Genomic DNA, 20,374 nt, shown 5'->3' with positions numbered 1-20,374 from the left:
AAGTTTTCGTCGAAGTAAATCGGAAAAAACACGTCTCTATGCAGAATTTAATTGCGGTGAATTTTTATTTGAGTGTTTTTGGTCTAAAGTTAAAATCTTTGGAGTTATAGAGCAAAAATTGAAAAAAACACGATTTTCGCGCGCCATTTTGTTTATAAAAAAAGTAGCACACTATCTGCGGACTTTGCATATCTATATTATTAATACATACAATAATAAGATTCTATTCCAGCAATAAAATTGCTGGTAAATAACTTTTCCTTGTATTTTGCTAATTAGCCCAGAGTACTAATAGAACTCTAAAATTTAAATAAAATTATTATTTTTTCATTATTTTCAGATTAGATATTATAGAAAAATGTTTGCCAATGATTTTGATACGTTTTCTTCTTTAGGGACTCAGTTACATATTCTTGCTCGTATGTCAATTCCCAAGAGTCTTCAAGAAGATACTTTTAGCTTGTGATCGGATTTATTGTATACCCTGAAAGAAAAAATAAATGTGCTGTTTTGATCCTTGCAAATTTTTGTAGTATTTTATTGAAATAGAAGAAACATAGATTATTAGATGATGTAAACCACATAACAGACCTACTTTGTGACGGAAACTACTGAAAAAGGGGATTTAAATTTACTATAAAACTATTAAAATTAATTACAAATATTATAAAAGATTATCCATTTTTTTTTCTTTAAATACAATTTCAGTTGTATTCAAGTGTCGGCAATTATTAAGACTATTTTTTTGAAAAACTATTTTCAAAAGCTTATTTGTCACTTTTAACACGTTTGGGATGGCTATCTTGACATTTCTTAGATATGTATTTCAACGCTTTTGAAAGTATTTTGTTTATTTTTCAACCTTATACGTTTAGACGAGCGGCACACCCCTAATTTGAGGCTTAGAAATCGAAAAAAGAGACCATGATAGGTGGATGGCAAATTTTGATCATTCTTTATGTTTTGATATGCAGCACGAAAAAAGTCAAAATATGCAGCAGGAAAAAAGTTATGTGACTTTATAAACGAGGGGCACACCCCAAAAAACGCTTATTTCTTGAGATACTGGCCACGGTGTGGTGAATGGCTAATTTTCATCATACTTTATGTTTGTGATGGTGCTGAAGACTGAATTTGTATTGAATTTTATGTGGGGGAACATAGTCAAAATAGCAATTTTACTCAAAGTATAAAAAAAATGAAATCACGTTTTTTGCGTTTAACTTACTACAACTCTGTTCAATTTTAATATTTTTTTATGAAATTTTTCTAGTATATATTTCTAGACAATGGGACTTGGTGCAATCATTCAGACTTATTACAATAAAAGTTAAAGTTTTTTAAAGTAACATGTGCAGATTCCTGAATAGCAAAGTTTAATCGCAAAAGTTGAGTGATAAAAATTGAAATTTAGTTTTTTAATCAAGTTTATGTTAAAATATAGTTATAAAGTCATATAAACAAAATGTTTTACAAAAAAAAATGGTGCAACTAATTAGAAGAAAGACACGATTTCATTTTTTTTTATTTTTAGGGTAAAATTGAGATTTTGACAATTACCACCACATAAAATTCAAAATAAACCTCATATTCGTTTTCAGCACCACCGAAAACATAAAGTATGACCAAAATTAGCCACTCATCACACCGTGGTCAGTATCTCGAGAAATAAGCATTTTTTGGGGGAGTGCCACTCGTCTATAAAGTCACCTAACTTTTTTCCTACTGCATATTTGGACTTGAAATTTTCCAGAAAATATCTTCGTGACTTATGTTTTAATGCTGTTTTGGTTAAAATTATAAACTAAAAAGTTTGTTACTCAACTTTTTTAAGTAAACATAAAACTAACGAAATCTAACGACTAAATGTTTAAAAATTAACAACTCCTCTTTTAATTTGTATAAATATCTCGGACAAATCTCATTGTTATTTAAATACTTCAGAGATGATACAGTAAAAATTTCAAAAGGAAGTATTTTCAGCGACCAAAGGATACAGCGAGTTAAAGTTGACAAATCATCAAAATTGATTTTTCGCATTTTTGCATAAAATTTGATTTTTGGACATGTTCCACCAACTCTAGATAAAAATAAACCTTATATTCGGATTCAGCTACCTCGAAAACATAAACAATGTCCAAAATTGGTCATTCACCTTAAAGCTGATTTTCTTGGTCGGTGATAACGTGATTTTAGGAGTTGCTGCCGCTCGCCTAGTTTGAGACACCTTCTAAACCTATTTTATGCTTATTCAACACTATACAACTCCTATGACTGTGATAAAACACTTTTTCGAACGCAATTCGACACTTTTGACTACCATTCAAACGTTTTTGAGGCTTATTCGACATGTTTAACATAATTTTTTTCTTTTTTTCCAGTTTTAATGTTTTTAAATTTTACGTGTTTTCAACACCTGTTGAACCTTTTCAAAGGCTCGTATTACTTGTTCGACCATTTAACGCATTTGACACTCTTTCCAACACTTCAACAACGGACTCTTTCTGAGCATTTTTAAACGCTTCTGAAGCTTTTTCAACATTCTTGACACATTGTTGTCAATTTTCAGGTGTATTTTAACGTAAGTCTACATTTTTTAACGCCTTTGCTGCTTTTCCATTCCTCTTTAAAGTGTTTAATTTTTCTTATACACTACTATTGCTTTTTCAAGGATTTTTACGATTTTCCGAACTTCCCAAACATCTTTGATATCCTACAAACTTGCTTGACATACATAATATACAGCTCCTTTGACCCGTTTGAAGCTTTTTAAACACTTTCAACTTTTTGGTGCTAAAAAAAAACACTTTTCTCGGTGTTTTTCGAACGCGTTTGACGCTAGGCCACACTGTTGACTATCGTCGGTAATTCTGTAAAACCTCGTATGAGAATTTTTCTTTTCCAGAATTTAGTTTTTTACCCTGTCAGAAACTCCGCCAAAAAACACACATGTCAACGTAACGAAAATGTCATTTCGTAACTATGTTAACGTAATTGTGTTTCTTGACATTTTCATTACGCCTACATGTGTACCCCTTAACGGAGGGCTCTGACAGGGCAAAGAACCAAATTCTGAAAAAAATGCTCATACGATGTTTTGCAGAATCACCGACGCTATAATTTTTCTATCATTCAGACGCTTTTAATACTTATTCGACGGGGTTTCAATTATTGCGACGGTTTTTAACGTTTTTTTCGATGCCTTTCAGTCTGACGCTTAGTCATCACTTTTGTTCTTCTGACATTTTTTTGGTGCTTATTCGACACTTGACGCTTTTGCGAAGATTTTCCAAAAATGTTAACGCTTTTTCAGACTTTCGACGCATTTCACACTAATTTGAATCTTGATCGATTCTTTCAACGCAGTTAGCAATTTTTCTACACATTTAATAGTCTTTTCGACTTGAATTAAAAGACGATTTATGTTTCATTTCGATTCAGAGGCAAGGCATAATCTACAGACAGCTGCTTCTGTTATGAACTTTATCAGTGCAGATGCTTGCCCGCATCTAAATCAAAACGAAACGAGATTGTTTAATAGTCCAGGGCGCATCTGTTTTGAGATGGACGTTGAGAGGTGACTCAAATTTTTTTGCAGAAATTCCTCGAAAATAACGCAAATAATAATATTTGAGTTATCCTCCCACTCAAAATGGTCCGGAACATTGTTTAAATAATCAAAATGTCAAAATATGAAGGAAGAATTCGATTTTTTATTGGTTTTTTGATTATAACTTTAAAACTATTCATTTCTGAGAAAAGTTGTACTGACATAAAAGTTGCGTAATTAAATTTCCTACAATAAAGAATTGGTTAAAGATTTAAAAAATAGTCACCGTTGTTGCAAAATAGCAATAATTGCGAAAAAAAAAACATACAAAAACAAGTATTCGCATTTTACGTTTTTCAACCATTTACGCTACACTTAGAACATTCATATTTTACCCAGAAAAACTATATGACATAGTAAAACAACACTGTAAATTTTATTAAGATCGGTTTAATAGATTTGCAAAATAAATTTTGCAATCCAGCTTTCGCAAAAAAAATTCATTTTTTTTTTAAATGTTGCAGGACTGAAAATAAAGCAGATAGCAAGTTGATTTTTTTTGCTTATAGAAGAGTACTGTACATTTCATTTGCAATTTGCAAAATTAAAATCGATTAATTACCACGGCGTCAGGAAATTTTTTAAATAAACATTAATTTTTGGTGCTACGCGCAGGACAGCGGTGTTCGATTTACACAAGTTGATTTCCACCAAAATTTCTTCCAATCTTTATCTAATATATTATTTTCTTACTCTATATTTTGTTGTATGTATTTTAATATTTTAATTCCACAAAAATCAAACTAATTTTGTGTTATTTCAAAAGATCGAATAAGTGTTTTTATTTTGCAATAAACAAATTTATTTATTTATATCAAAATGTAATAAAAATTAAAATGTATCAATCATTATCAAAGGTCATTGGAATGTCCAATCAGAGCAAACTATCCGCTGTCCTGCGCGTAGCACCAAAAATTAATGTTTATTTAAAAAAATCCTGACGCCGTGGTAGTTAATCGATTTTAATTTTGCAAATTGCAAATGAAAGGTACTGTACACTTCTATACGCAAAAAAAAATTCAACTTGCTATCTGCTTTATTTTCAGTCCTGTAACATTTTGAAAAAATGGATTTTTTTGCGAAAGCTGGATTGCAAAATTTATTTTGCAAAATCTATTGAACCGATCTTAATGAAATTAACAGTACTGTTTTACTGTATCATAACGTTTTTCTGGGTGAAATATGAAGGTCCTAAGTGTAGCATAAATGGTTGAAAAACGTAAAATTATGGTTTTTTCGCAATTATTGCTATTTTGCAACAAAGGTGACTATTTTTTAAATTTTTAACCAATTCTATATTGTAGGAAATTTATTTACGCAACTTTTATGTCAGTACAACTTTTCTCGGAAATGAATACTTTTAAAGTTATAATCAAAAAACGAAGAAAAAAATCGAATTTTTCCTTCATTTTTTGACATTTTGATTATTTAATCAATGTTCCGGACCAATTTGAGAGGGAGAATAACTCAAATATTATTACTCGAGTTATTTTCAAGCAATTTCTGCAAAAAAATTTGAGGCACCTCTCAACGTCCAAATGTACTAATATTTTTACAGATGCGCCCTGGTCTATAAGGGAACTTCAAAAGTAGATTGAAATCCACTACGAGAACGCTGCCGCGATATATATTAATGAAAATAGGTAAGTCCCAGATGCAGAATACATTACATATTAAAAATAATCATATTATACACTAATTTAAATCTGAAAGGATAGGAAATAACAATAAGGCAATTTTTCAGATTTAAATTAGTGTATATTATTATTTTTAATAATGTATTCTGTATCTGGGAATTTCCTATTTTCTTTTCGACTTATTTCTACACTTTTACTCTACTCTTGTACACTACACAGCTAAAATGTTGTAATTATTTAAAAATTGAAATCTGAAATCGATTGGAAATTGATTTGAAAAATAATTTTCTCCTTCAGTTATTGAATAAAGCTTCCGGTAATCCAAATCAACAAGAATCTGCCAGGGAACCAGAATTTTTAAGTTTGGATTTCAACGAGAGGTTTTCATACTTTCAAGTAAGTATAAAAAATATTAAACATTTGAAATATCTTCATATTAGCCTTTTTTTATACATTCATTGCTAAATTTAAACACATACCACATGCTTCATATCAAACATTTTTGTTGAGGGTTTTAATTTTTTTTATATTCATGAAAAATATGGGATTTAATATAAATGGAGAGGATCTAAACCAACTAAAGATTTGCCGATGACATCGTTTTAATATCTGATCTGCTGGAAACTCTATAAAGAGTCAAAAACAATAACAAGGTGTTAAAATTAACACCTAACAAAGAAGGCCGTATGCAAAATTTGTCTCACTAGCAGTCCAGATGTTTAAGAACATCTTTTATAAAAGCTTTTTAAGGCAACCTTGACCACCAGTACTACAGGGTACTACAGTAAATCGATTGCAATGGAAGTTAGAACTATTTTGTAGTCTAGAACTAGCTTGGGCAGCCTTTAAGCGCCTTATAACTGACTGTTTGAGCAGGTAGTATGGGTTCGGTCAAGGAAGGTCGTTATCCAACAATATATCATGAGCGGTGATGGAGATCGCGAAGAATCTTTGTTTATATCTGCGAATATATTTTATAAATTATCATTAATGAGCAGGAATATTAAACATCTCATTTTTTAGGATAAGGACGACGGAAAAGAGAGTCAAAAAGGATCACATAGAGAACGCAAAGGACTAAAACCACCTTGGAAGTAAAACAAGATTGTTATATTTTTATATATTATTTTTTAGTTTTATATAAATATTATAAAATATAATAAATATTTTCTTATACATAATACGTGTTCCAATATATATTTTATTAAAACACTTATTAAAATCAACAAAAATAAATGTAAACAGAAACCAGACAATAATTCTGAAACAGATGATCAAAAGAACTTTATTAAGGATGATATCTATATTCAGTTTCAGCGAAAGAGGTAAGTATTCACTTCTATGAAAATAATCGTTATTTATTTAAATCATTCGTAAACTTAACTTAAAAAATTGAAATAATAATTACACTTTTATAAAAAAGAACTTTTTTATAATAAAACGTTTTTATTATTTATAAGAGAGAATATAAAATAATTTGACGATATAAAATGCTTAAAATTCCAAAAATTACACTATAATATAAAAGCACTTTTTATAATACCACGGTTTTGTTATATAAGACACAACATGTTTCGAAAGAATAACTAACTTATAAAATATGAATTTTTAGTAGGTGTATTAACTGTTATAAATATAATTCCAAAAATTACACTAGTAGAAAAAAGTACTTTTTATAATACCACGGTTGTTTAAAATAGTAGGGGAGAGGCTTGTACCTTGAACCGGATTTTTCTTAGCTCAATTTTTTTAAGTTTGTAAATTTCAAGGAACAATTTTTGGACTAACTTGTAGTTTACACACTATAGTATACTATATTAAAAGGTCATTTAAATAAAACAAAACCAAACACATTTTTTAAAATTTTATTAATTAGAGCAAATTTGGTCCAAGGTACAAACCAGTACTGTACCTTGAACCACGTAGTCTTGTACGTTGAGCCACCCTTAAACATTTAAAAATATACACAAAAAATTGTGTTATTCAACAATGAACATCTCAAAATCTAAGTCAAACACATATACTCCTTTTTGCCTTTCAGACAAACCAGCCTGACATGGTGGTTTAAGTTTGAGCAAGATATCGTCAATGTCAAATTGTTGATCACTTGGACCAGAAAATTTGTAGCTGTTCAGAATTCTCTTTAGATACTGGACCGTTAAATGGGGACTTACAGCAGTTACTTGTGCAACATAAAAATGTGTCTTCTTTTTTCCCATTAATTTTTTATGGTCCAACGTAAAAGCCGTGATAGCGGTCCAAGGTACAAGACTAGGCCAAAAAGAAAACAAATGTGAATTTAACCTAATAAAACGGTTTTGTTATATTTCTCACTATGTTGTTTAACTACCTGTTAGTATAGGCATTCACACCCTTTGATTTAATTTACGATATCTGTTAACACAAAAATTAAAAAAGAAAATTATCTGTCCTATAAATAGTTACTTTTCACGAAGTAAAACACTATATTTTTACTATAGTCGCAAATTATTTCCAATCACGTTCAACAACTAACCACAGAATGGCGACGATTGTAGAAGAACTTGAGATAAGAAACACATATAGTTCGCGCGCAAATTAAAAGAAAAATGGGGTGGCCCATGGTACAAGCTGACCCAAGGTACAAGCTGACCCAAGGTACAAGCCTCTCCCCTATATATAATTTTTATATATTATAATAATTAACTTATAAAATATGAATTTTAATTATATCAACTTTTATTTATTTATTAAAAAAAGATACGCAACAGCCACAGCCGGGTTCGAACTCGGAACTTCTCGATCTGCATTCTAATGCCACTGAGCCACCATCAATTTGTAGATATCGATTTATTAACGTACTTTAAAATATCTATCATTGTATTAGTCACATTTTTAAAATAGTTTGAAATTAAAAAAAAATCTATTTATCCATACAGGGTGACTGACTAGTGGGGTAAAGCTCCGTAGATCCGTTATAGTAATAGATAGGAATAAAAGTTAATAACAAAAATTGTAGCCAACTTTGATTACAGATTGATAATCAGTAATCGTAAATTGTCAGTTTTAGACAATTCAGTCATGGCTTACTTAAAATTTGGAAAGATTTAGACCCGTTATTAATAATTTGCTCTGAAAAATGAAAATATCTCGAAAACTAATAAATTTAGACATAGGGAATGTTATACAAAAATTAAAGAACGGTAATAGTACTTTTCGATAGTGATATAAAATACAGGTTGTTCCATTTAAAATTACTGAGAAAATAATGTACTTGCGTTTTGACTCACCCTGTATTCAATTTAAAGAAAATTAGCAATATCAATCATTTATGAAAATTTTGACAATAAATTAAAAAATATGGCATCAATAAACCATTGCCGTTGTGCTTATTTTTATTTATACAGGGAGTTGAACTTGTTATGATTTTCATATAAAATTGGTTATAACTTTGTAAATACCCAGTATAACTTACCGAACCTTTATATTTTTGTAATGGAGAGGTTAAGAAGATTTCGAATATAAAATAAAATACAGGGTGTTCCATTTAAAAAAAAAACATAAGTTTGGTCTGCCACTACGTTATCGAACATAGTAACATTCCAACTAATTTTGTAATGTGAAGCTCAAAATTGGCTACAATTTTTGTTATTAACTTTTATTTCTATCTATTACTATAACGGATCTACGGTTTTACCACACTAATTAATTACCCAAGTTAAATTTTGCATTGTTAGCTAGTTCAGAGCTATTTTGAAAATTTCAGGTACCTACGTAGTCTAGAACTATTTTTAAAATGGATTACAATATTTGCGGAGACAGTGACACAGACCAAGCCAAGTATATAAAAACGTTTTAAAAAATAGGTGCAGCTATTCAATGCATCCAACTTACTTCTCATTATGATGATGTTTCATAGGATGTCGTCTACTCGCCACTACTGGTCTGTTAACTAATAACGAAGGTGGAATATCACTAATAGTCGAATTACAATCTGATTGTTGCATGTCGAACATATATGACAGGTCTATATCGTATCTGGGCAACTTGTCTCTGAGATACGATATGACGTTCTTGCCTAAAGTCGGATCTCGGCTCATTATAAAACTGGAGAGATATCTCGGCACTTTGGATTTTTCTGCGCAGTGCAGTAAGAGAGCCCACGATATGTAGTCCGAGTCTAAAACGTAGGTATTGTATACTCCTTCATCTGAAAATGCAAAATGGGTATTCTTGAATTTGAATTATAAGTCAACATAGCATACAAAATAGATCATACAAAGATCGATGAGAGAGGTTTATTTCCTTGATATGATTTCCAGTTTATTATTAAAACGTTTTTACTACTACAGCCTAATCATACAGTGATGAGCGCGCTAATAAGCGGCAAAATAGCACAAAAGATGGAAAACGTATTAAGTTGTGAGATAAAGAGAAATGAAACTAGTCGAGCTGGGAAATTTAGCCATATTAACCTATAAAGGACCCCGCAACACTCCTTATGGAAAAGTGGTCCCGGTCAAATTTATCGAAAGTTTGGTCAATGATACTTCTCGATGTTTAGATTAAAAAAGTCCATAGGACCTGGGTCTGAATAACTACTATTCTCGAGCTACAGACTTCTGAAGTTGTTGGATTCGAGTGCTCGGTTTACGTTAAGTGCACTAATTCACGGTCAAGTGAACGAAAATATTTATTATTGGAACAATAAAGAATAATTTTCTTAATCCATACTTGCATGTTGCATACGAATTCGTGGTCAAAAATAGATGCATCGTGTTTTAGTCTTCAGAAAACCTCCGAAAAGTCCTCAGAAAAATAAAGTAGTGCGATATAAAATGTGCTACTAGAGCGATGTAAGAATTATCATGTTTTCATGAATGCTTGACAGTTATGCAATACCAGCAAAGCTGCAGCTCCGCCTTATCTTTAGATAACTACTGAACAGTGGCGGATCTAGGTGGATGGGGTAATTTCACCCGTAGCATGCTCCAAAATTAAAGAAAAATTTGTTCTTCATTTAACGAGAATGAACGAGATGGAGCCGTCAAAACACATTTATAACCAACAGTCTTGAACAGGCCGAGGTCCACCGGGGGTTCTAGAGCCAGTGACGATGAACTTTTTAATACAAAATATTGTACAATGAAAGGTGCTACAGCTGAAGATGCTCAACAATTATTACAGAGGTTATCAATCCCCAATCTTGTACAAGCTAGAGTTGAGACTGATAATCTGATTAGAAGAAAAGGTCAATGGAGAAGGCTTCGTAATCACAATTTTGCCAACTTTCCTGTTTTCGACTTAGAATACCTAAAATACTTAAGATTGAGATATATCAAATTAAACTGGCACCGTCTTACATACAAGATAAAATAATTAGAGACAATGACGAAGAGTTTGAAATTGATGAGAATATGGATGAACCGGAATTCATGAGTTCGAATATTTTCTAGGTTTCAGCAAGCTACAAGACACCAAATATTCATTACCTACACGGTTGATGAAGATGAGCCTGCAGAAGAACCGATTAGCGGGTACTACTGTACCTGTTAGTCTGGTGCGAGATCTGTATGTACTAGTACTCATATCCAGTTATGGTTTTTAGGCTTTGCAAGACATCAACCCAATGTTAACTATCCTAATAGGTCGTTAGTTAACACGACATATAATGCCTCTAACCGAAATCAGCAAAATCTTAACGTACAGATAGTTGAAGATGACATAAACCCGATTTTTCCGTAGACAATTGTAATTAATATTTAGCGTTTACTGACTACTAGATACTTTGTTTTTTTCGTATTGAGATCAAGTCCGTGTTCTCTAGTTGTCTTATATCTGATATGCGGGACAAGTTTCATGTCAGCTAATGTATTTTTTATCTTTCGACAACGTTAACTTTAGTTTTGGAGTTACGGGAGAATTTCCCCATTCCCCCCTAGATCCGCCACTGTTCAGTAGTATTTTTTCGGACTTTGAAGACTAAAATACAAGACGCAGGTATGCATGAAGAAAATGAGTCTCTCTTCTTTCAAGAATAAATATTTTCGTTCACTTGACCGTGAATCAGTGCACTTAACGTAAACCGAGCACTCGAATCCAATAACTTCAGAAGGCTGTAGCTCGAGAATAGTAGTTATTCAGACCCAGGTCCCATGGACTTTTTTAATATACACATCGAGAAGTATCATTGACCAAACTTTCGTTAAATTTGACCGGGACCACTTTTCCATAAGGAGTGTTGCGGGGTCCTTTATTTATATTGATTAAGTATTTTCTATGAGAAATAAGCCATATAAAATATAATCCATAGTAAAGTCGTCCCAGGAACGCAACTCATAAATATTGGCGATATCATTTTAAAGTCTTCTACTTTAAAATGTATAATATACGTCTGAATTGCCAATATAAATGAGTCAGATTAAATAAATTATTAGAAGAATTTTTTTACTTAGCAACAACATTTTTGTTTATTTTAATAGTATTTTGTATTTTGACAATGAAACCCGATTTGGGCTTCGAAACGTTAATAAATTCATTTTTTAGTAAAATTGTGGCTTATTTCCCATAGAAAATACTTAATTATAAAAATGCCACAAGGAAATAGCTTCAGAACAACATTTATATTGATTGTTTCCCACCTTTACACTTATCAGAGGAGTATGCCAACTAAAGCTGTCACTGTGACAGTGGTAGTTGTCAATCTCATCCGATACGTCTAGAGGTGGGAAACAATCAATTTAATATAAATTTATAGGTTAATATCGCTAAATTTCCCAGCTCGACTAGTTTCATTTCTTTTTATCTCACAATTGAATACGTTTTCTATCTTTTGTGCTATTTTGCCGGTTATTAGCGCGCTCATCACTGCATGTATATGCAATTATAAATACAAAACTATTGAACCTATAGAGCGTTTCACGTTAAGAACGGAACGTTGTGTAGATAGGGTTACGTATTTCTTATGGACGATAGAAGCGCGCCGATGCCATGCCGTCTGATTAGAATGAATCGTATATCGGTAGTCTAGTAGCAACACGTGCCTGAGAGTTTTGGCAACACTGATCTGCATAAGCCAAATGTTCCGTTCATAACGTGAAATGAAGTATAGTACATCTCATAAAATTGGTACAGTCCGTCTAATTTATTTACCGTTTTATCTACGTTACAGATCTAAGTTGACATTGTTGCCTAATTACAAAAATTCTTGAATTCATTTTAAATCAAATACATCACACAATTTTTGCGGAAGTAGATTATACAGTAAAACAAATTAATATTCAGTGTAAATAAATAAAAACTTTAGAAATAGAAAACAAGAATTAAGTTATAATCTTACGTTAAAGTACATAATAAAAACAGTAAATATAATGAAACAAATACTTATAGTAAATAATATAAACAAATATGAAGTGTCATCACCGCAACTGTCAAATAAATGTTACCAATTTATGCCAAAATATCACCTTCGTTCGATTATAGTTACAGTGTATTCCGAACAAATGTGCTTCATAAAAACGCTTTTTAATCCATTTATACAACATAAATGAAACATATTATTGTGTATTTCTATAAGTTAACATTAATAGAAATCTTTAAATATTATTTCTACGCGTATATAATAAAATATGTCTAGTGGCTGTAATGCCAGTGTACTCGGCAAAATTATTCTAAAAAAGAACACACCTACCGCCTAAATATTTCGTGTTGGTATCAGGTGACGTCTCGGGCTATGACGCGGATGACGTGCAACGGTAAGTAAATTAGATGAAGTATATACTACTGTGTAAATACTTACAAGTGTCTTCAGAATGGACCCAGTGTGCAGGTTCCTCAGGATGTGGCATAACCCAAGAAATATTCCCAGTAAGTATTTCGTTGATAGGATCATCGACGAAACTGTAGTTGAAATTCATGTTGACGTTTTCAAAACTGGACATCGCGAAATCGGCTCTCATACATCTATAGGATAACGCTTCCTCAGAACTAGCGTAGTATTCTATGACATACCAGGTTCCTAGCATCTAAAAAATGTCACCATGTGTTAGTTTTATAAGCACGATAAATGAGAACAAGAGGAAGGGATAACTAATGTATTATTATGTGTTTTAATGATCCCCATCTTGTAACAATCCAAGACCGTTGTTGATTAGTATTTTTTCGATAAGCCAGTTTTTATCAAGATATTTTGAACAGTTGCTAAATCCACCTTCTTCTTAACGTCCCTATCAAGTCCCCTTGACGCTGGCGATTAACATGCCGAAACTGTCTCTGTCTCGAGTTTTCTAAATAGTTGTTCTGCTTTCTTTATTCCTGTCCACTCCCTCATATTCTTCAACCAAGAGGCCTGCTTTCTACTAATTCCTCTGCGTCCTTCGATTTTTCCCATCATAATAAGTTGACGAATATTCCATCGGTCTCTTACTACGTGTCCAAAATAGGCCATCTTTCTATATTTGATTTTATCAAGCTCTCTTAAGGACTGCCACATTTGTCAGCATAGACGTTCATGGTATTTTCAGTGTACGTCTGTGCAGCCACATTTCAAAACGAAATTACTCCAAACGATTAATGGTGGATATTTTTAACGTCCATGCTTCGACACCATACAATAGGACTGACAAAATGTAACGTTTAATCATGCGCTTTCGAAGTTGAAGTTACACGTTATCATTACAGAAGAATGACCACATTTTTAAAAATGTGCGGGCTATCTCGATTCTACATTTTATCTCTTTATCTGGATCTAGTTATTCAGTAATATGATAACCAAGATATTTAAAATTGGGTAGGTACTTTTGAATTATATGATCATCTACATATAACCGTGAATCTTGATAGGCCAAACGGCTAAATACCATGTATTTTGTTTTTTAAAAGTTTATGTTTAGGCCAGACTCTGTGTCAATGGCATTTAAAAAGCATTGTAATCCATTCATATCATCACTTAAAATAACTGTATCGTCTGCATATCTGTATCATGCTTTTGAAAAAAGGCAAACCCCGAACCGACGTGGAATCCTACAGACCTATTTTTTTAATAAACACTCTGGGAAAAGTTCTTGAGCTAATCCTAAAAGAAATGCTCAATAACTTTCTCGAAGCCCACAACATCATTCCAAAATATCAATATGGATTCCAGTCCGGTAAATCTACTAAACATGCATTAATCGATTTCACAACTAAAGTTACTCAAACCATTAACGATGGTTCATCCGCCATAGCCACCTTCCTAGATGTGCAGAAAGCTTTCGACCAGGTCTAGCACGACGGACTTGTTCGGAAGCTTATGGACATCGGACTACCATTGCAATTTACCAAAATTGTACACTCATACCTTCACAATCGAACTGTCAGAGTAAAAGTAAGCGATCACAAGTCTACCCCCTTCACTCCACAAGCTGGAGTCCCCCAGGGTTCAGTCCTAGCACCACTGTTGTACATCATCTACAACAGTGACCTCTCTAATCAAAATATCCCAGGTACTCGTCTGTTCTTGTACGCTGACGATACGGCTCTGCTCGCAACAGCCTCGCGATATACCTAACCCACCGCATATTCATAGAAGAGCACAGACTCTGTTGAACGTGGTCGAAGAATGGTGCAATAAGTGGAGAGTCACACTAACCGCGAATAAAACAACAACCATTGTGTTTCGCGCTCCCTCTGTGTCACACAAAATCATCAGAAATGATCACGACCAATACCCACTGAGATTGATGGGAGAAAGGCTCTTGCTCAGCCCGACTGCTAACTACTTGGGAGTCCTGTTTACCAAGACTCTCAACTGGGACGCAGACCTAAAGGCAACTTTAGATAGGGTAAGAAATAGAGCCAGACTCCTTAATCCTCTCGCTGGGGCAATTGGCAAGACACACAGAAAGACTCTCATACACACTTATAAAACCTATATTCGACCCGTCATCGAATACAAATCAGGCCTTTACTGCCTATTCAATCGTAATCAAAATCGCGCCTTGTTGCGAGCGGAACGTAAAATCCTGCGTGCAGTGAACTACAAACACTGGAGATATCCCAGCAACGAAATCCATAACATTTCAAACGTCCCCAAAATCACTGAGAGGATACTCTCACTGAACAGGAACTTCACAACAAAAGTTATCAACGGTCCCCAATCCGACACCCAAAACACTCTAAAATGTTCCTGTTCTTCTTCTGGCCACGTACGCAGCCGAAAGCCCAAACGGAAAAAACTACATCCACCGTCCATTCTAATGCAAACATGCATTGACGATCTCCCGGCTGAGTACGAAGATATCCTCGAGGCCTTCCGCACCCTCAACGTCTAATCCTGATCCTTACCCCGAACAGGGAGAAGTTGGTTTTTTGCGGTTTCCCAACGTCATTGCACAATTATACCTGTTCGTCCCAAGAAAATGGCGGCAACTATTTTCTACACTCGAACTCACACTGTCCACGCCGCGCTCAAAGCCACCTCTTGACCGCCGACGAGGGCCGCTGGTTCTGCCAGTTGGCGTACAATGGTTTCTAGAGGGGTGGTCGAGGGCAAAGCACGGACAGTACACACATATGTCTATGGAACCAACATCAACTCCATCATGCTTTCTTATTTGTTTCTGATAGCCTTCTGGACCACCACCGTCCGGCATAACCCAGGAACACCACATTTGCCCCTGTGGTTTTTCGGGCTGTTTGCTTTTGCGACCATTTTCATTTGTTGTTCGACTACAAATCACATTCACCACAAACCCTGAAGAGGACGATATCCTAAACGGGGACACTCAATGTTAGCATTTCTACAAAGCATTATAAATCTTTACACGCAAATCTAAACATTGATCATCATCTGCATATCTCATTGTATTTATCAGAATTCCATTAACTTTCACACCCCATTCCAAATTATGCAGCGCTTCTATAAATATTTTATCTGAATATAAATTGAATAACAGTGGGGATAGTATACAACCCTGTCTGACACATCGTTGTCCACCACATATTTTTAAATGGTAAAGTAAGATTATAGAATATTATTTTCTTAATATTATTACCAGGTCTCTATAATCTTATTTAACTATTTAAAAATATGTGGTGGATTTTAAAAATGTTCAAAATATTTCGATAAAAACTGTGGTACAGTGGTTTAACCAGTGGTACCACAATAATAATTTAATTGGAACGTACACAAATATTTGGGGGGATTTAAAGTTTTTATGGTGTCCAGAAAATGCACTGCTATTTTTTTAAGATGTTCCTGCCATGAGAATGTTACATGTCCATTTTCAATAGAAAACTCTAATACTTTTCGATATATTGGCAAAATCTACTTCCATTTTGTAACTTCAAAGGGCCCTAACTTTTTTTATGTATACATTTGTACTAAACTAAGGTAAGTTAGGTCCAAACTAACTACACTCAGGTGCAAAAAACTCGATCCACTGAAAATTTGGTAATTTTTGATGTCTCGAATTTCCTAAACCTGTTGTCCCATTTAAGCGATTTTTTACCATGTTATATAGCCTTATTCATTAACAATATCGCTGTAATAATATTATTGCTAGACAGGTAAACTGTCGTTGTATACCGGGTGTACGAATTAAACTATGTTTTTTTTTTAATATTCGCATCACCCTGTGGACTATTCTAGCATATATAAAATACTGAAATTAAAACCCAACTTTAGCCTCAGGTTTTATTAACATTCTGTTTTTAGATTCATCCGCTTATGTTAGATAATAAAAATTTTAGGTATTTTAACAACTGGCCATGTTCGTCACCAGTACAGGGTGTTTCTAAATAAGTGCGACAAACTTTAAGGGGTAATTTAACATGAGAAAATAATGACAGTTTGCTTTATAATCATATGTCCACAAACGCTTCGTTTCCGAGATACGGAATGTTCAATTTTTTTACAAACTAACGATTTATTTACTGCTTTAAAACCAGTTAAGACATGCAAATCAAATTTGGTGGGTTTTAAGACGTAGTTATTGCACATTTTTTGACATACAATTAAGAATTCTATATTCACCATTGGCGTGCATACGGGTAATATGATCGGTCATAATACCCGTTTGCGCGCTAATGGTGAATGTTAAATTCCTAATTGTATGTCAAGAAATGTGCTATAACTACGTTTTAAAAACCACCAAATTTGATCTGCATATCTCAACTGGTTTTAAAGCAATAAATAAATCGTCAGTTTGTAAAAAAAATTGAACATCCCGTATCTCGGAAACGAAGCGTTATTTTTATGTGTAAAATTAACCCTTAAATTTTGCCGCACTTATTTCGAAACACCCTGTACTGATGACGAACATGGCTAGTTGTTAAAGTACCTAACTTTTTAGTATCCAACATAAGCGAATGAATCCAAAAACAGAATGTTAAGAATATCTGAGGCTATAGTTGGTTTTTAATTTCAGTACTTTATAAACGCTAGAATAGTCCACAGGGTGATGCGAACTTTAAGAAAAAAACACAGTTTTATTCGTATAACGGGTATACAATGACAGTTTACCTGTCTAGCAACAATATTATTACAGCGATATTGTTAATGAATAAGGCTATAACATCGTAAAAAATCACAAATCGGACAATAGGTTTAGGAAATTCGAGACATCAAAAATGACCAAATTTTCAGTAGATCGATTTTTTTGAACCCGAGTGTATTTTTGGTCCCAGAATATGTGATTTAATTTATGACCTGCCTTTTTGTTACACCCTGTATATCATATAGTTCGTGGTGTTGGACGATGGTTTTAGTTTTATTACATTGAAATGAATTTTCTTGACTTCTATACTTTCTTTTTTCTACACATTTTCTCTTTTTTACGGGATTTATCTCAAACCGTTCTTATAGCCCAATAAATGACCATTTTGGAGTGTAATTTCCAGGGGCAACTCCGAATTGCATGAAAATCCCCTCCACTTCAAAGTTGAATTTTTGCCGTTGGTTGCTTTTACTTGGGGGGTGACATTTACCCCTTCTCGGGGGGTGAACAACGCGTGTTTAAAATAAGACCGGAAATGGTTAAATTGACTTATTTTAAGCATCTTTTGTTCTATAAAGTTTTTTACGTAAGTCAATACTTTTCGAGTTATTCGCGATTTAAAATGTTGATTTTTCTACAAAAAAACTACGTTTTCAGACCGTTTTTCCCAAATAACTCAAAAAGTATATATTATCGAAAAAAATATTTTTAGCAAAAGTGTAGCCTATAAAAAAAATGAAAAAATGGTGTACCAGTAAAATCTACAAATTGAGTAGAAGCAAAGTTGTAGCTCATGAAAAATACGTTCTTATTAATCTAATTCCAAATCGAATAATTCAACGCGAAATCACCGAAGAAAGAAGCGTTTTTCGGGAAAACCTTATTAACATTTTTAAAGTATCGAAAAAAGCTTATTATTTGTTTTTTACAAAAGTTTGCAGCATCAAAAATAAACGAGTTACACTGAAAAAAAAGTTGGCCCCTTTTTTTGGTAAAAAAAATCGTGAAAACCTCCCTCTATTTAGCACCCTAAATGAAATTAATCGTTTGGTTTTACCATCTATTTTAACTGTATGTGTATTGTTTATATGATCTGTACGTTTGATTGGTTTGAAGTGCTTATTTTTGAAAACATTTGGTTTTATAGTAAAAAAAAAATTTCTAAAATTTTTTAAAAAATTTAATTTTTTCAAAATAACTTAAAAAGTATTAGTGATAAGAAAAATCTTAAAGAGTAAAAGAATGTAGGTTTTGCTATTATAAATATGCTAGTTTCATTTTGTTTCTCCGTAAGAAAAAATTGGTTAAGATATGGCTGTTCAAAATTTGCATACACTCGTGATTAGTGACCCATTTAAGCTTTCTCAATTATAACCCTTTCAAAAATAAACACTTTAAATCGGTGAGACTGACAGATCATATAAAAAATAGATAGTTAAGTAAATTGTTTGTAAAGCGGTAGCGATTAATTTCATTTGGGGAGCTAAACACGGCGAGATTTTCATGATTTTTTACAAAAAAAAAGAGGACCAACTTTATTTTGAGCATAACTCGCTTATTTTTAATGCTAAAACTTTTGTTAACAATTAAAACAAAGTTTTTTATAAACACTTTTAAAAAGTTTAAACGGGTTTTTCCCGAAAAGTGCTTAATTTTTCGGTGATTTCACCTTGAAATATTCGATTTGGAATTAGACGAATAAGAACGTATTTTTTATGAGCTACAACTTTGTTTTTATTTGATTGATAGACTTTACTGATACACCATTTTTTTGGGTTTCATATAAGCTACACTTTTGCTAAGTATAATTTTTTCGATAAAATGTTTACTTTTTGAGTTATTTGCGAAAAACCGTCTGAAAACGTAGTTTTTTTTGTTGAAAAATCAACATTTTCAATGGCAAATAACTCGAAAAATATTGACTTACATAAAAAACTCTATGTAACAAAATTTGCTTAAAATCAGTAAATTTATCCATTTCCGGTCTTATCTTGAACGTATGTTTTTTCACCCCCGAGAAGGGGTGACTGTCACCCCATAAGTAAAAGCAACCAACAGCACAATTTCAACTTTGAAGTGGAAGGTAAGTAGAACCTAAATCCAAATTTTCATGCAATTCGGAGTTGCCCCTGAAAATTACACAGTATCGCCGAATTTCCCGTTCATTTACTGGGCTATTAGCGTTTTTTAAACAACCATTTCGAAGTCTGGTAATCTAGAGGTTCTGTTTAGTTTTTGGGTGATTTTTTTTATTAGGAGTTTATCCTAGAACAGCTTCAGTTTCTATGTCGAAAAATTTTTTTAGCAATTATTTCTCTATTTGCTAGGTACAACATAAGCAGGTGATCTTGTGTAGTCTGCTCACAAATAATGAAATACGGCAATTGAAAATATCAAAAATCATAAAAAATATTGTTCTACCTGATTGAATTGAAATTTATAATATTAAGACAAACTTCTTACCTCTTGCAAATCAAAATTCCTTATAGCCCGTACTTCAGGGCATTTAGTTTTATCCTCCGGTCGATTTCTTCTTGCATGTACATGATTTACGGCAAAAATTCCTATTATTGCAAAAAGAACCACACATTTGTCCATTTTGAACCACAAATGATAAGAGTTATTTCAAGCATTTCCCTTCCTGTCATCGTTTTATCATCTGTGGTGGGTGT

At 32.8% G+C, this 20,374-nt stretch overlaps 2 protein-coding genes across 5 annotated transcripts in view; one reads left to right on the top strand and one right to left on the bottom strand.

Annotated features, from left to right (window-relative positions):
• LOC114327975 (myosin-13) overlaps positions 1 to 6,428 on the top strand; it is a 28,183-nt gene extending 21,755 nt beyond the window's left edge. For 2 of the 4 annotated variants that reach the window (XM_028276702.2, XM_028276703.2), the window contains 2 exons: positions 5,545 to 5,643; positions 6,271 to 6,428. In XM_028276702.2, coding sequence (XP_028132503.1) covers positions 5,545 to 5,643; positions 6,271 to 6,345 — 174 coding nt within the window. In that variant the 3' untranslated portion in view covers positions 6,346 to 6,428. Of the gene's footprint in view, positions 1 to 340; positions 525 to 5,544; positions 5,644 to 6,270 lie in introns of those variants that run through there. The other 2 variants (XM_028276705.2, XM_028276704.2) reach the window with 2 other exon arrangements.
• Positions 301 to 20,374, bottom strand: LOC114327977 (apolipoprotein D). The gene is made up of 4 exons (XM_028276706.2): positions 20,166 to 20,374; positions 13,025 to 13,250; positions 9,121 to 9,436; positions 301 to 484 (listed from the first exon to the last, which is right to left on the bottom strand). Exons 1-4 carry the CDS (start codon positions 20,298 to 20,300, stop codon positions 442 to 444), a joined length of 720 nt encoding a protein of 239 aa, XP_028132507.1. The 5' UTR covers positions 20,301 to 20,374; the 3' UTR covers positions 301 to 441.

This window comes from Diabrotica virgifera, chromosome 2 (assembly GCF_917563875.1).
Source record: "Diabrotica virgifera virgifera chromosome 2, PGI_DIABVI_V3a".
NCBI lineage: Eukaryota > Metazoa > Arthropoda > Insecta > Coleoptera > Chrysomelidae > Diabrotica > Diabrotica virgifera.
Note: the sequence above shows the minus strand (reverse complement) of the source record. Positions and strands in the feature narration are given on the sequence as shown.